The 16,563-nt window shown below is 45.5% G+C and overlaps 1 protein-coding gene across 1 annotated transcript; it reads left to right on the forward strand.

Annotated features, from left to right (window-relative positions):
• Positions 1 to 591: 591 nt before the first annotated feature.
• RABEPK (Rab9 effector protein with kelch motifs) lies at positions 592 to 16,543 on the forward strand. The gene is given in 7 exon segments (XM_057313759.1): positions 592 to 662; positions 2,599 to 2,657; positions 5,526 to 5,683; positions 9,003 to 9,155; positions 13,452 to 13,613; positions 16,207 to 16,283; positions 16,285 to 16,543. Coding segments are annotated over 6 exon segments (684 nt in total). The 5' UTR covers positions 592 to 662; positions 2,599 to 2,604; the 3' UTR covers positions 16,366 to 16,543.
• The last annotated feature ends 20 nt before the right edge of the window (positions 16,544 to 16,563 follow it).

Raw genomic sequence — 16,563 nt, forward strand, 5'->3', positions numbered from 1 at the left:
CTCATTGATGAACCTTTTATTCCTTGCACTTTTTGCAAATGTACCTAGTTATTTTTCTGTTTAATCTTCCTTCTCTCTCTCTCTTTAAGTTAGACTGTACAGTCCAGGAGGCCAGGGGCCACATTTGGTTCAGCATAGTGCCTGCCATAGTTACAAACGCTAATTATGGAATGAGTCAGCTGTGTACGGCGCCAAAGGTTGAAGTGGCCTAAGGATCGCGCAGGGAGATTTCACACCTAGGAAAGCATCTTCAACTCTCCCTTTCTCAAAAAACATTTCCAACAGCCGCTGGAACTGAGAATACCCTAGCCCTGCTGCCGAAGGAATGTGGGTCGTCCAAGTGGGCGCCCAACCCCCGGCATTTCGCTTGTCAATCGTTTCCAAGTAGTCCTGGCTTATTTACTCCGCCGGGGAGGAACAGCCCCAGGGACCGCCGCCCCGCTTCGTTTCCGAGACACACACCGCCAGGCCAACGCTCCGGGAGGGGAGGAGCTCCCCCGGTCGCGTTCCTCGGGCGCGCCCTGGAGGCCGAGTCCTGGGACCCGAGACCTGGAGAGCAGTTGGCCGCCGCGCAGTTCCGGGTCTGGGGGCGGGGCGAATGCCCGGACCCCGCCCATATTGGGGGCGGAGCCACAGCCCGGGACCGTCCTAAGCTGCGGCAGGTAATGCGGTCCGGGTCTGGGGTTCTCGGGTGGTGGGTCTCACGCTATCCTGGGCGGGGGCGGTCTCATCCTTTAGGGTAGTGGGCCCGGGCCGGGTGGAGACCCCTGGGGAGGGCGTGCTTGGACTCGGGCCCCGCCACACTGACGCAAAGGAACCAGCCTGTGCTCTCCCGACCCTGATTCCTGTCTTCTATCGCTGCCACGCGGGGATGCGACTGGGGGATGGGACTGCCAGGGGTAGCTGTAGGAAGTCCCCGCCCGTGCGAAGTTTACCCCACTGGGCTTTGGGTACAGCGGCCGGGGACTTAGGCCAGAGGTTGGATTTCTCAATTTATCTACCAAGAATCTCATCCATTTTCTTCATTCACTCATTCCTCAGTTTTACTCTAAGCCGAGCCCATTGGTATGTTCTCTGAAAGAATCTGAGAGGCCCAGCTCCGTTGGAATTTAGTCTAGAGACCTTTAAATAGATAATCACATTCAGGGTGATCCCTGCAATGATGGTGGCTTGCTAGATAACCTTCAGAGGGAGAAGGAAGTAACTCGAGCATGTAAATAGAAAGCAACAAATCAGGGAAGGTTATACTGAGAAGGGGGGGACGTTTGAACTGGGCTTTGGAGGTTGACTGGGAGTTTCCTAGTTGCCTAGAGGGGAAGGGGACATTTCAGGTAGGGGTAGCGAAAGATCCAAGATATGAAAGGGCCTGCCGTGATAGAAACAACAAATATAGCAAGAATAGCTCACCATAGCAAGACACTGTGGAGCTGCGTTCCTGAGAAGAAGGTTGAGTCCAGGCTTTCAATGCCATGCTGAGGCCAGGGTTTATCCCAGAGTTCAGTATTTCTCAGCCTTTTAAAATATTTTATGTTTGGGATGCCTGGGTGGCACTGTCTGTTAATAAGCTTGGTTTCCAGCTGGGGTGGTGATTTCTGGAGTGGTGGGATCCAGCCCCCCCCCCAATCAGGCTCCACACTGAGCTGGCTTGGGACTCTTTCTCCCCCTCCATCTGCCTCCCCCTCAAGCAAATAAATCTTTAAAAAATAAATTAAATAAAATATTTTATCTTTTGGAGTGCCTGGCTGGCTCGGTTGGAAGAAGGTGACTCTTGATCTCTGGATTGTGAGTTTGAGCCCTGTGTTTAGTGTAGAGATTACTAAAAGAAATAAACCTTAGGGGCACCTGGGTGGCTCAGTCGTTAAGCGTCTGCCTTCGGCTCAGGACGTGATCCCAGGGTGCTGGGATCAAGCCCTGCATCGGGCTCCTCCTCCAGGAGCCTGCTTCTTCCTGTCCCACTCCCCCTGCTTGTGTTGCCTCTCTTGCTGGCTGTCTCTCTCTCTGTCAAATAAATAAATAAAAAATCTTAAAAAAAAAAGAAAAAGAAAAAGAAAGAAATAAACCTTAAAAAAATAAATAAAACATAAAACATTTTATCTTTTGATGAGCGTGAACATTTTATGACCCCTGAAAAAAATTTAAGATTTTATTTATTTATTTGATAGAGAGAGAGAAAACACAAGTAGGGGGAGCAGCAGGCAGAGGGAGAAGGGAGAAGCAGGCTCCCTGCCAAGGAGAGAGCCCAAATCGAGGCTTGCTCGATCCCAGGACCCTGGGATCATGACCTGAGCTGAAGGCAGATGTTTAACTGACTGAGCCCCCGACGCACCCCCCGAAAATGTTTTTAATTAAAAATCACAGACACACAGACAACTTTAGCCAAAAACTTCTATAATTGTGTTAATAAAGTTGTGTTATATTCGCCTCCCAAATATAAGTTTCTATCAAAGTGTTGGTAATGCTTGTTCAAATTAATCAGGCCCTAGAAAGTGGCACATCAAAAGGAAAGTTTTTAAGGAAGAAAGTGACCAGATCTGTTCTGTGTTTTAGGTGAAAGATAATCATAAATGTCTAAAAAGTGCCTTTCTTTCTTATGCATAGGACACCATGAAGCTGCTGCCTGTCTTGGAGCCTGGAGACAAGCCCAGGAAAGCAACATGGTCTGTAAGGAAGGATTCAGACAGAGGAAAACATGAGTTTTTGTTTCATTTTAAGCAGTTTACTAACATGATTGATCATCTATAAAAAAGGGTAGAGATGAAACTGTCTGTAGTTGCTGGTAATTAGACTCAAACTGTCTGGAAAGGTCTTCCGAGGAAAGATCGTGGGGCAATAATTATCACAGAGCAGATGTTGATTTTGTTAAAATCCATTTACTAGGAAGAGTAAGGCACAGACCATCTGGCATCCGCAGCTCCAACACTGTGTCGTCCCTCAAGCTGTGACTCACTTTTAAGATTTTCAGGGAAGGGGATGTGGTTTAAACCGGCCTTACTGTTTCTTGGCTACTGGCTCAACCAACCCTTTATTCAGCTAACACTGGCCTGACAGGGGCAGCTGCTGTGTGGGTGCTGAAGGAGCAAAGGTGAATAGTCTCGGCAGGTGTCGTAGGGGCTGCACTGAGCAGGTGATGGTGAGGAAATGTGGTCAGTACTGAAGCAGGGCTCACAGAAGACTGTAGGGAGGAGGCAATGCTTATGTAGGACCTTGGAGGAAGGTCTTCCAGTTTGGCTTCCCTGCATCCACTCTTGCTCTCCAGCCAGCATAAATCTGATCCTGGCATTCCCTGGTTTAAAACCCTTTTGTGCCTCTCTGATCTCTCTCTCTTTTTTATAAAGATTTTATTTATTCATTTGAGAGAGAGAGAGTGTGAGCACACCAGCAGGGGGGGAGGGAGAGAGGGAGAAGGAGAAGCAGACTCCCTGCTGAGCAGGGAGCCTAACACAGGGCTCGACCCCAGGACCCTGAGATCATGACCGGAGCGGAAGGCAGATGCTTAACCGACTGAGCCACCCAGGCGCCCCTTGTGCTGCTTTGATCTTAAGATAAAAACCAGAGGGGCGCCTGGGTGGCACAGAGGTTAAGCATCTGCCTTCGGCTCAGGGCATGATCCCGGCATTATGGGATCGAGCACCACATCAGGCTCCTCCGCTATGAGCCTGCTTCTTCCTCTCCCACTCCCCCTGCTTGTGTTCGCTCTCTCGCTGGCTGTCTCTATCTCTGTCAGATAAATAAATAAAAATCTTAAAAAAAAAAAAAAAGATAAAAACCAGAGTCCTTAAAATGGCCCGCTGGACCTTGCATGATCTGTCCCTGCCTGTCTTTCCAACCTCAAGTACCCTAACTCATCCTTTGTTCTCTTTCTGTTCTTTAACATGCCTTGCACTGCAAACTCTGGTACTGTGTGTGCTGGTCTCTTCTTGGGTCACTCTTTCCCTCATGTTTCATCCCTCCCTTTGCCCAGCTAACTTCTACTCATATTTCAGAGCTCAGTTCAAATGGTGCTTCTTCAGGAAGCCTTCTCTGACCACCTCCTTCTCCCACCTCTCCTTATATAGGGTAAGGTCCCCTTAGGATATGTTGTCATACAATATATCCCTTGTACTCCTTTACAGAAAAATTAAAATAAAATGGATATTTGTGAAATTATCCGTTTAATGTTTCTCTTCCCAACTAGTCTGTAAGGGCTCTGGAGGCAGGAACTTTTTGTCTTATTCACCATGTGTCTGGGTAGCTGTGTGCTCTTGGGTAAGTTGTTTAACCTTTCTAAGTCTTGGGCCGTCGGTGGTAAAAAGAAGGGGTTTTGTGCAGATTAAGGGAAACCCAGGATTATAACGAAGTTAGCAGCAGGCATGGTACATTGTTAGTAATCATTCAGGTGATAATAGGATATGTGAATCTGGTTATCAGAAGAGAGATCTGGAAAAGAAATAGAGACTTGGAAATCACTGATGGATACATAGGTGGGTGGTAGCTGAGACCATCAGTGCAGGTGAACTTGCTAGGGTGAGCGAGCGTGGACTGAGAAGGGAAGAGAATCCAGGGGTACTAATGCTGAGGAGACAGCTGGTGGGAGAGGAGTGAGAGCAAGAAAATGGAAAAGAGCAGCCAGAAAGATGGGTAAAGAACCAAAAGGAAGGGATGTGGGGAAGCAGGTAAGGAGAAAGTTACGAGGAGGAGGGAAGAGTCAGGACTACCAAATGCCAGAGAGGTCTAACGAGACAGGGCCTGAAAAACAGCTACAGAATTTTATTTTCCAACCAGGAAGTTTGAAGTATGTTTTTATAGTCAGCGTTCAGAATGCCTTTAGAGAATGGTATGGATGGATCCTGTATTTGATTTTTTCAGAGTCCTAGCTCTGGCTTTCATCAGGTCAAGCTTTATGAATAATCTGGGAAAGCTCTTAAAATCAGTACATTCTGGAGAATGTTACTTGACAATGCATCGCGGGCTAGTGGCAAGAGCGTTAGGGCTGTAGGTTCCTATGTGAGTGCACCTGAAGTTCCAGCCACCATTTACTGAGGCCTTCCCTGCACTGTTACAAGACCTCGTCTTACCCTTCCCAGGTAAGAACTACTGCCATCCTCAGTTTACAAACGAGGAAACTAAGGAAGGTTTAGAAAGGTTAAATGACTTCCGAAGGTCACACATCTCGAAAGCAGCTGACTGGGGGCTTGAACCTGGTCTGCCTGAATTCAACCATGCTCATGACTCCCATCTCGTGCCAGGACACACCACGGAACTTTTCTGGGTGTCAGTTTCCCTGTCTACCCAATGGGGACAATTACTAGTCCAGTGTATCCCCATTAGGTTAACATGAGACGAAAGTAGTGACAAAACTGAAAAGGCAAAGGTTATGTGCAAATGGAAGGTACTATGATGAATCAGGGAAATAGTGCTTTGCTGGATACAACTTAAAGTGTGTGTGTGTGTGTGTTTGTAAGAGCCCTCATTCTGGGGGTATTTCACGAGGAGTGGAAAAAACACACCGCTGCGTGGGTCTCCTGAATCCATCCTCCCTTTGGCAGGTACACCTTGACCCCCCCTGGAGACAGCCCCTGTGCTCGGGTTGGCCACAGCTGTTCATATTTACCCCCAGTCGGTGATGCCAAGAGAGGGAAGGTCTTCATTGTTGGGGGAGCAGATCCAAACAGGAGCTTCTCGGATGTGCACACCATGGATCTGGGTAAGACCAGCAGCTGCGGGGCGGGTGCCCTGTGGCCAGAGAGCAGAGCTTGTGCTATTGGCCATGACCAGAGTATTTGTAAGAACACCAGTTCAGACCAGATAGCAGGGTTCTCCTCCCAAGAAAATGAACATCACTGAGAAGTCCCTAAGCTCTCAGCAGACCTCTGGAACACATGCACCCAACCAATACCTTCTTTTTGGGGGGGTGGGGGTCACAGAGTCTGTTTAGAGCCCTGGACATCCAACCATTCCTTCATCAGATATTCCTCCGGGAGACATCGATGGCCCCACCTCCTTTTCCATCCACGTATCTAATTAGTCACCAAGTCCTAAGTTTCTCTATCCTCTTCCATGTCTGTCCATTTCCCCTACTACTACTGCAGTCCAAGCATTATTACTTCTCCCCTAGACAGTCCAATAGCCTCTTCCTGTTGTCTTCCTGTTGTCTCCCTTCCTGTTGTCTTCCTGTGGTCTCTCTGCTTCCAAGTTTACCCATGTACAGTGTATTTTCTATACCTAGCCAGAGAGTATTTTCTAAAATACAAATCTGACCATGTCACTCCCACCTTTCAAGCCATTCCCAACTCATTTCTTGGCTCTCCCAAGCCCGCATTTGCTACACTGAGTATCCTTCAGTCCCTTGGACATGTCTGAATCTCTGGTCTCCCAGCCTTTGCACATACTGTTCTCTCTGCTTGGAAGGCTCTTCCCTTTCCTTATCACCTGGCTACTGTTCATCTTTCAGATCTCAGATTAACCGTCACTCCCATCAGGAAGCTTTCCCTGATACTTCTGGACTGGTTTAGGCACCACCACTGGAAAGGAGAACCATTCTGTTTTCCTTCTCTGCTCGTACCTCTCCTCTCCACACTAGTCTCAATATTTCATTTCTGGTCCCCAAATGTCTGGGGATATTTCCCCACAGCAAGCAATTCTGAGTGTCCTACAGCTCAATTCAGTTATGACAAGATCCACCTGGATTTAGCATCCGATCCCATACGACTCTCCCACCCCTTCCCCACTCCAGACACTACCCGCAAGTTCAGTTTGCTGCCTGTGCTTCTGACCTACCAGCTATAAATCAGAGATTCCCATGATCCCCTCCTCGGGTTCCATTAACTTGCTAGAGTGGCTCACTGGGGAAAATAGTTTACTTACTAGCTCGCTGGTTTATTTTAAAAAGATATAATTCAGGAACAGCCAGAGGGAAGAGACGCATAGGGCGAGGTATGGGGGAAGGGCACAGAACTTCTATACCTTCTATGGGTGCACCGTCCTCCCAGCACCTCCATGTGTTTACCCACCTGGATGCTCTCTAAACCCCTTCTTCTGGGTTTTTCTGGAGGCTTCTTTACACAGGCATGATTGATTAAATTAATGGCCTTTGGTGATTGATTCAACCTCTACCCCTCTACCTTTCCCAGAGGTAGGGGTGGGAGGCTGGGGCTGAAAGTCCCAAACTTCTAAATCATATGGCTGGTTCCCCTGGCAGCCAGGCCCCATCCTTAGGGCTTTCCAGAAGTCACCTCATAAACATAAACCCAGGTGTGGTTGACAGGGGCTTGTTACATAAGACACCTTTTCAAACTTATAATTTGGGAAATTCCAAGGGTTTTAAAAGCTCTGTGCCTGGAACGGACAAAGATCACATATCTATTTCTTAATATAAATCACAATGTCACAACCCGCCCTCTATATTTCCATAGTATTCTGTACTTTCCCATTCTTATCCCCCTTCACAGCTCTTATCACATGTGATTGTTTCTTGTCTGTCTTCCCCACAAGAGTATAAACTCCTTGGAAACAAGGAACATAGTTACATTATTCATCATTATATCCCCAGCCACTACCATAGTGCCTGGTACAGAGTAGGTGCTTTTTAATTAATTAATTAATTAACTTTTTTTTAGCGCAAGTGAGCGCACCAACAAGGAGGGTAGAGGGGCAGAGAGAGAGGGAGAGAGAGGGAGAGAGATTCTTTAAGCAGGCTCCATGCTCTGAACACAGAGCCCCATGGAGGGCCTGATCTGTCTCTGAGATCATGACCTGAGCCGAAATCAAGAGTTGGTTGCTTAAACGACTAAGGCACCCAGGCGCCCACAGAGTAGGTGCTTTTTAAGTATTTGGGTAGATGGATGGATGAATGAATGAATGAATGAATGAAGAAGGAATGAATGGCGACCACTCTGTACTATACACAATGAGCAGAAGAAAACCAGTGGCCCACATACACGTTTTGTTAGGTCCATGCTACTTTGCCGTTACCGCTTTAATCTAAGTTGTTCGCCAACCAAATGTGTAAGGGTCTACATATAAAGACGGAAATGGTTTGGCTTCTCCTGATAATTTTGGGAGATCTGACATCAGCAGGCCTGCATGTCTACATGGCAACAGTCGAGATGCCGCCTCTCAGTGGGGTTCTCATCCCCCAATTTGCCACGTTCCCTCCTACGTAGGCATTTGAATTTCTACACCCAGTGCTAGGAAATCAGAGGCAAGTGAAATCTCTTCCAGCCCTCAAGAAACTCACTGTCTGGTTCACGTACATCTTTGGTGGGACCTAGTACTAGCTTTGTGACCCTGGCTAACCCGTGTAACTCCCCCACCCCCACCCCGGGCTTCAGTGTCCTGAAAATGGGGATGATAACTTACTCCCCTTGGCGGTTGTAAACCTGTTTTAGCCAGAAATCGTTTAGTTGCAGGTAACAGAGACTCTCTTAAACTGGCAAAAAAATACAAATAAATAAAAAGGGAAGAATCCGAACATAGGAAATACAGCCTAGCCTCAGGAGAGAGCAGAAGCAGGAATTGGAAAGCCATCAAAATCCATCTACTCTCTCCCTCACTCTCTCTGGGGAGATCCACTTCTTTATGTAGATGTTTCTTTTTTCTCTTCTCCGTACTTTGACTTCAGCTGCTTCTCCACACATGATAGAAGAATCCAGAAATCTGTTTGAATTCCGGCTTCTCCAGAGAGAGGATCTGATTGATCCGTTTTGGGTCAAGTGACTACCTTTGACCCGATCAGCTGAAGCCAGAAAGTCAAGGTGTTGTAGTACAAACAGGTTTTTGGGATCTCTACCCCTGTGGTTGGGAGAGCGGGGGGAGTTTCCCTAGAGGAGGGTTTCTGGACTAGGCAGACAGTCCCTGAAGGTCTATAATAGAACTTTAGAATTTGACCATATTCCCTGCAAGTGACCTGATAGTTGTTCGCTTACGCTTTCGACCCTTTTCTCCTCACTGCCCTCCCCCAAGTCTGTCAACCGATAGAAGCAGTTGGCAGCTCCAGTGCAGGGGCTGAGTGAAGTGTCTTCTAGGAACTCACCGATGGGATTTGGCCGCCACCGAGGGCCTCTTGCCCCGTTACGAGCATGCCAGCTTCGTTCCCTCTTGTGCACCTCATACCATCTGGGTGTTTGGAGGTGCTGACCAGTCAGGAAATCGAAATTGCCTACAAGTACTGAATCCTGGTAAGTAGCCAAAGGTTATTTTTAAATCATCTTTCTTTCTAAATAAAGAAATCCGGTTCCATCTCCCGGAGCAGAACTCATTTGGACTGTCCTGAATAATTCATTTAACTTTGCTGACCTCATAGAAAATAGGAATTTTGGGGGCGCCTAGGTGGCACAGCGGTTAAGCGTCTGCCTTCAGCTCAGGGCTCAGGGCGTGATCCCGGCGTTATGGGATCGAGCCCCACATCAGGCTCCTCCGCTATGAGCCTGCTTCTTCCTCTCCCACTCCCCCTGCTTGTGTTCCCTCGCTGGCTGTCTATCTCTGTCGAATAAATAAATAAACTCTTTAAAAAAAAAAAAAGAAAATAGGAATTTTTATTTTTTATGATTTTTTAAAGAGTTTATTTATTTATTTGAGAGAGAAAGTGAGAGAACATGAGCGGGGGAGAGGGCTAGAGAGAGAGAGGGAGAAGAAGGCTCCCCGCTGAGCAGGGAGCCCGATGCGGGGCTCATCCCAGGACCCTGAGACTATGACCTGAGCCGAAGGCAGACCCTTAACTGACTGAGCCACCCAGGCGCCTGAAAATAGGAATTTTAACTTCTAGCAGAATCTGAAAATAACAGAATTAACATCCTCCAACCCCCACCCCCCACCTCATAACATGTACAATTATCAACTTCTTAAAAGCCAAAGCTGGAAGAAACTTCAGAGAACAGCTATGCCAAGTGGGTGACCCAGGTCCAGGCACACTCCAACGACTGAGTCAGTGACTAAGCCAGCCTAGAACCTGTCACCTAGGTCAGGGGGTCTCACATGGGGGCGATTGTGTCCCCCAGAGGACATCTGGACACATTTTTGGCGATCGAGCTTGGGTTGTGGGGGGTTGCTACTGGCATGTAGTGGGCAGAGGCCAGAGATGCTGCTGTCCGTCCTGTAATACACAGGACAGCCCCCCCATAACAGCGCATTATCTAGTCTCAAATGCCAGTAGTGCCGAAGTTAAGAACCCTGACCTAGATTCTCCTGTTACGTTTCTTTTAGCCAAACAGTGCAAAGTTCCTGCCCAGTGTCGCTGGCAGTTTTATCAGAGATGAAGCAGTTTAGGAACATCTCTTCTGAGAGGATGTTCCTGAACCACCCATGGGAGGTGCACTTGTCTTTTTGTTAAAAATTGAAGTTAAAAATTTTTTGTTGTTTTCTCTTTGTAAATATAATTCATTGTAAAATACTTGAAAAGCATAAAGTGGACAAAAGACATCCACAATCCTGTGACATTCAGGCTACTGATAACCTCTCTGTGTACTTCCTTTCTTTTATTTCTCTGTATTTTTGTAAGCCTGAGTTCATGCTGTTTCACCCCTACACTATTGTGCCTTTTTCCTTTTAATTTCATAATTACTACAGAAATGGTTTCCTATTAACTTTGCTTTAACATCACTTTTAATGGCTGCATGATACTCCATTTTTGTGATAGTACCATAATTTAGTTTGTTTTCAGATTTTTGCCATTATAAATCACAAAGAGTGAACAGCTTTGTTCAGAAGTCATTGACAATTATTTGCTTAGAATTCATGCCCAGGGGCGCCTGGGTGGCACAGCGGTTAAGCGCCTGCCTTTGGGTCAGGGCGTGGTCCCGGCGTTATGGGATCAAGCCCCACGTCAGGCTCCTCCGCTATGAGCCTGCTTCTTCCTCTCCTGCTCCCCCTGCTTGTGTTCCCTCTCTCGCTGGCTGTCTCTATCTCTGTCAAATAAATAAATAAAAAATCTTTAAAAAAAAAAAAAAAAAAAAGAATTCATGCCCAGAATTAAAAAGACCAAGTAAAACACTATGAACTTTAAGGCTTTTGATACATGCTACCCAGTTGTTCTCCAGAGTTTTCCAATTGCTCCTCTCTCTGTATTTAATAGTGTATTTTCACTCCTGACTGGCACTGAATTTATCTTTTCTTTTTTTATAAGATTTTATTTATTTATTTTTTATTGGGGCTTGAACTCACAACCCTGAGGTTGAAAATCGCATGTTCCGGGACGCCTGGGTGGCACAGCGGTTAAGCGTCTGCCTTTGGCTCAGGGCGTGATCCCGGCGTTATGGGATCGAGCCCCACATCAGGCTCTTCTGCTGTGAGCCTGCTTCTTCCTCTCCCACTCCCCCTGCTTGTGTTCCCTCTCTTGCTGGCTGTCTCTATTTCTGTGGAATAAATAAATAAAATCTTTAAAAAAAAAAAATCGCATGTTCCACCAACTGAGCCAGCCAGGCACCCCTGAATTTATCTTTTATTTTTAAAGATTTTATTTATTTATTTGACAGAGAGAGACAGCCAGCGAGAGAGGGAACACAAGCAGGGGGAGTGGGAGAGGAAGAAGCAGGCTCCCAGCGGAGGAGCCTGATGCGGGGCTCGATGCCAGGACTCTGGGATCACGCCCTGAGCTGAAGGCAGATGCTTAACGACTGAGCCACCCAGGCGCCCCTGAATTTATCATTTTTAAACACTGCTAATTTGATAGGCTAAAAAACTTGTATCTAATTATTTAAATATGCATTTTGTTAACGATTGGCAACCTGGACATTTTTCATATGACAGTCAACTCTTGCCCAGTGCTCTCTGAGTAAGATGCTTGTTTGCAAGCATTCTGTCATGTTGGGATAGTCATAGTTCTTACCTTGTTAAGTTTGGCAAGGATTTTAGTTTTTTCAATATCTGGCACACAGTTAACGCTCGATAATTGTTGTTGTGGTTGATGTAGCTTTGGTTTGGCAGATGGAAATCAGTTCTGGATCCCTGGCCTTTTGATTTTCAATGGTGGCGTCCATTTGAATAAAATACAGAGAATTTGGAAAGCCTCTGTCAGAGGGGTTGATTTTCTACCAGATCCCTTTCTCCTAGAAAGTATAATTTGACACCATGCCCAAGAAATAGGAAAAATGTGAATTGTTAGCTATTTTGTTACTAAGGCCAGTCTGTCAAATGGCTTAGGACTCCTTTGTGGTTGTTTTGAAAATCTTCTGATCCTAGAGGCTACGCACCTTCTAACTCCACCTAAGAGCCAAAAGCTCTCCAAGATCCATAGCTCTAGAGAGGATTACGTTTTGCTTTGGATATAGGCTGAGACTTCTTCCGTCTCCAGGTTCATGTTTGAGTCCCATACACGCTTCCTGTAGCACTCTGTATGCTGAATGAAGACCTTTACAAAAGGCACAGAATTTCCTAGGCAAGAAATAATTCCTGGTGTGTTGTGGTGGCGCGAGTGTGGGAGTCTTGACAGATCTGAGTTCAGACCTCTGCTCTGCCTTTCACAAGTGCTGTGATCTGGCAGTGGTGGGGGTGGGGGGTGGGGAGGATTTAAATTTTCTGAGCTTCAGTTCTCTCATCTGCAAAATGAGGATACTTTCCAAACACCTCCTGGAGTTGAGTGGGGACGACAGGCAGAATGCAAAGGACAATGATTCTGCACAAGGAAGGTGCTCAGTTAATGCATCTGTTTCTATAAAACTCGTGCTCCATTCTAAAAAGAGAGAAGCTTCTTTGCAGGTGGTTAATTTTTATTCTCAAGTCAGAAGAGTGGAAAATACGTAGATCTTGGTGTTATCAAAATGGAATCTGAATCCCAACTCAGCCATTTATTAGCCATGTGACTTTATTTTATTTTAGACTTTATTTTTTAAGTACATCTCTACATCCAACGTGGGGCTCACATTCACAACCCCAAGATCAGGAGTTGCACACTCCACCGACTGAGGCAGCCAGGTGCCCCTAGCCACGTCACTTTAAACAAATGACTTCATCTGTCTCTGCTTCGATTCCCTTATCTGTAAAAATCTGAAACTAATATTTACTTAGCACGTACTATTTAGAAGGAGCTATTATTATTACTACTGACACTGTGATTGCTTTGTCTATTTTCTTTTAATGGCCATGGCCACATATTCTGGGAAATTTGGCACATTTAGTTCTAGCCTCTAGTGGGGAGAATTTTAGCAGATGCTGGGCTCCCCTGAATGGGCCCAGGGTAGTCCGCAAAGGAGAAGAGTGTTCAGAGAGGATGTTTGAAGGAAGATCTCGAAAAACAAGTCGACCTCATTCTTAATCGTGTGTGTGACTTTTCAGTCTTGGGGATTTGACTCAATCTGGAAAAATTCTCAGGATCCCCTGCTACCCCTCCTTGACTTCGCTGGCACGAGAACCCTGCCTAGACCTCTGCTGTCCCCGTTGGGGTTGGGGGTGTGGAAGGTAACCCTGCCTAGCCTCAGAGTCAAGATCAGAGGTCCATCAGTCTGGATATTTTAGGTGCCTGCCTTCTTTCTCTGGACCAGAAACCAGGACCTGGACCGTGCCAGAGGTGACCAGCCCTCCACCATCCCCAAGAACATTCCACACATCCTCTGCAGCCATTGGAAACCAGCTGTATGTCTTTGGGGGCGGAGAGAGAGGCGCCCAGCCCGTGCAGGATGTGAAGCTGCATGTGTTTGACGCAAGTATGGACTGGCGGGCCCCTTAGGGCTGCCACTTACCAGGTCAGAGTCACCTGGGCCTACAGCTTACCTGATGTAGGAGGCAGAGGTTAGAAAATGACACTTTGTCTGAGTGTCTCACTTCTAGATGTCTTCGATGTGTCCCTGAGCTAATATCTTCCTCCCACAGCAACACGTGCATTTAAAAAGGTATAAATGACCAATTTAAAATATTTAAACCGTGTCATTAATAAAACAAAAAAAGTGTAAGTTTCCCCCTTAGGCTTTCCTTCCCACTCCCCAAACAGAGGGAAACACTCTTAGCAGTTCCTGAGGTCTCCTTCCAGACTTGCCTATGCATTTATAAATCACACATATACGTGTAAATGGACATTTATGAATTTTCTATGAATTTTGAAATGATATAGAAACTTGAAAACACATACATGGGATCTAATTATAGATACAGTTCTACAACTTACTTTTGCTGGTGAGGGGTGAGGCTAAATCTCAGTAGTTGAAAGCAAGCATTTTGCAGCCACCTAACCTGGACTCAGGACCAGATCTGACACATACTTTCTGTATTACTTTTTGGCTTGTTAATCTCGCTAGGTCTTAGGTCGCTCATCTGTAGAATAGAGATAGTCATAGTGCCTACTAAAAAGAGCTGGAAAGATTAAATGAGATAATGTGATACAGTGCGTAGTACAGTGCCTGGCATACAGGGTGCACCTCAGGAATACGTTATGAACCCTTCGTTTAATCACACATCACGGATGTCTTCTAAGCCAGCACCAATTTCCTTGCAGAGCATATCCTGTGGCTATTCCTTATTCATTCATGCATTTTCCTACTGATTGACTTTTTGCTGACAGTGTTACAGTGAACGTACACATTAATTTTTGTATGTGTTACAAACATTTATGTGGAGTTGATGCTGAGGAGTGGAATTACTCGGTGAAAATGATAGAAACATTGATTTTTATTTATTTTTTTATAATTTTTATTATGTTAGTCACCATACTTCGTTTTTGATGTAATGTTCCATGATTCATTATTTGCGCATAACACCCAGTGCATAGAAACATTTAGAATTATGAGACCTCTTGCCAGATTTTTGTGTAAGGAGCGTTTATTTGCATTTCTTCCTCTAACTAGTAGGCATTTATGAATAACAATTTACAAATAACATGGGCCAAAAATAGTTTTCATGTGTGTTTTTCACGAGCGATGCAGCCTTTCTTGGGAAGAGGCGATAAGCAAAATTTCCAACTTACAACATAAAATTGGAAGAATGAAAACACATCACAGTATGACTTTTCTCTTTCCTGAAAGAATGGGCTTTGCAAATCTTTTAAGGCAGTTTTAAAAATGTTAAATAATGGTGGTTTTGAAGACATGAAACTCTAAGGAATGAGGAAAAAAATGTATGTGTATATATATATGCATACTCTATACATGTATGTAAAATACTATCGCTTCCAAATTATTAACATCTCAGTGTGTTTCCAATCTTTTTTTTAAATAGCGGAGATGGAGTGCTGGGCTGGCTCAGTCAGCAGAGCATGGGACTTGTTGGGGGTAGAGTTTACTTAATAAAAATAAATAAAATTTAAAAAGATAGCGATAATTCTACATGCAATATTTGTAGCCTATGTTTTTCTCTTAAGCACTTCCCCTGTGACCATGAAGTCTTCAACATGTTTATCTGTTTGTTTTAAATAGGCTCCATTCCCACTGTAGGGCTTGAACGGACCCTGAGATTAAGAGTCGCGTGCTCTACTGACTAAGCCAGCCACGTGCCTCAATCTTCAACATTTTTAACAAATACATGGTACTCTATCTTGATTGTAGCAATAACAACCATTCACCCGTTGAAGCACCGAAGCTCTTTTCAGTTGTCTATTACAAACAATGCTGCGATGAATGTTTGTGCATAAGCCTATTTCAGATTATTTCAAATTGTATTCCTTCGAATAGTGGGGCTCCATGCACAACCGTCAGGCATGCCACAAACAGTAATTCTAACACAAACTCTCACGTGCGGAGTACTTCCTCCAAGCCTATGCCTTATGTACATCTCATTTAATCCATACTTTAACCCTGAGAGCTAGGTAGTATCTTTATCCCCATTTTACAGCTGTAAAAACTGGAGCTTAGGGAATTCACTGCTGCAAGGCCACAAAGTTATTCAGTGAAATGAGCAAGTTTTAACTCCACACCCTGTGTTCTAGCAGGCTCGGCTAACTTTAAAAGTAGTCCCCCCCCCCCCCCATGCTTCCAGCAAATCAATTAAAGATACTGTCTTGGAAAAGGAAGACTCTGAAGGCCTGTCACAGAAGAAGCAGACTCATTCTTTTGAACTCTGGGGCAGTTCCAGGTCTAAGCAAGGAATAGTTTCCTAATGCCCAGTGAAAGGGGCAGGCATGTAAGGTAGTGAATTCTCCAGCCCTGGAAGTGTTCAGGCAGACCTGGACTGGGTTGGCAAGTTGGAGTGACCGACGCCAAGGTCACTTTCTGCTTTGAACATCTCTGCTTGCTGGGAAGTGAAGCTTCGGTCTGTTTCTCATGTTCTTCCTAGCTTTTTCTTCTGATGTCAATGAATTTACTTTTCTAGACACTCTGACCTGGTCACAGCCAGAGACACTTGGAAAACCTCCATCCCCCCGGCATGGTCATGTGATGGTGGCAGCGGGGGACAGAGCTCTTCATCCATGGAGGCTTGGCAGGGGACAAGTTCTATGATGATCTCCATTGCATTGATATAAGTAAGTAGGGTAGAGGGCATGGGGGCTTGTCTGCTTAAAATTAAATAAAATATGCTTTGATAGAATATAGCTTTGCTCATAAGTGTGGGTCACTTGGCCAGCCAGCAGAATCTTGGCTAGATTTCTGTCAAATGTGGCCTGAATAATAATTAATAATACCAATGAAAGCAATCCTGTTCTGAGTACTTGCTGTGGACCCAGCTTTA

Source organism: Ursus arctos, unplaced genomic scaffold, assembly GCF_023065955.2.
Source record: "Ursus arctos isolate Adak ecotype North America unplaced genomic scaffold, UrsArc2.0 scaffold_18, whole genome shotgun sequence".
Classification (NCBI taxonomy): domain Eukaryota; kingdom Metazoa; phylum Chordata; class Mammalia; order Carnivora; family Ursidae; genus Ursus; species Ursus arctos.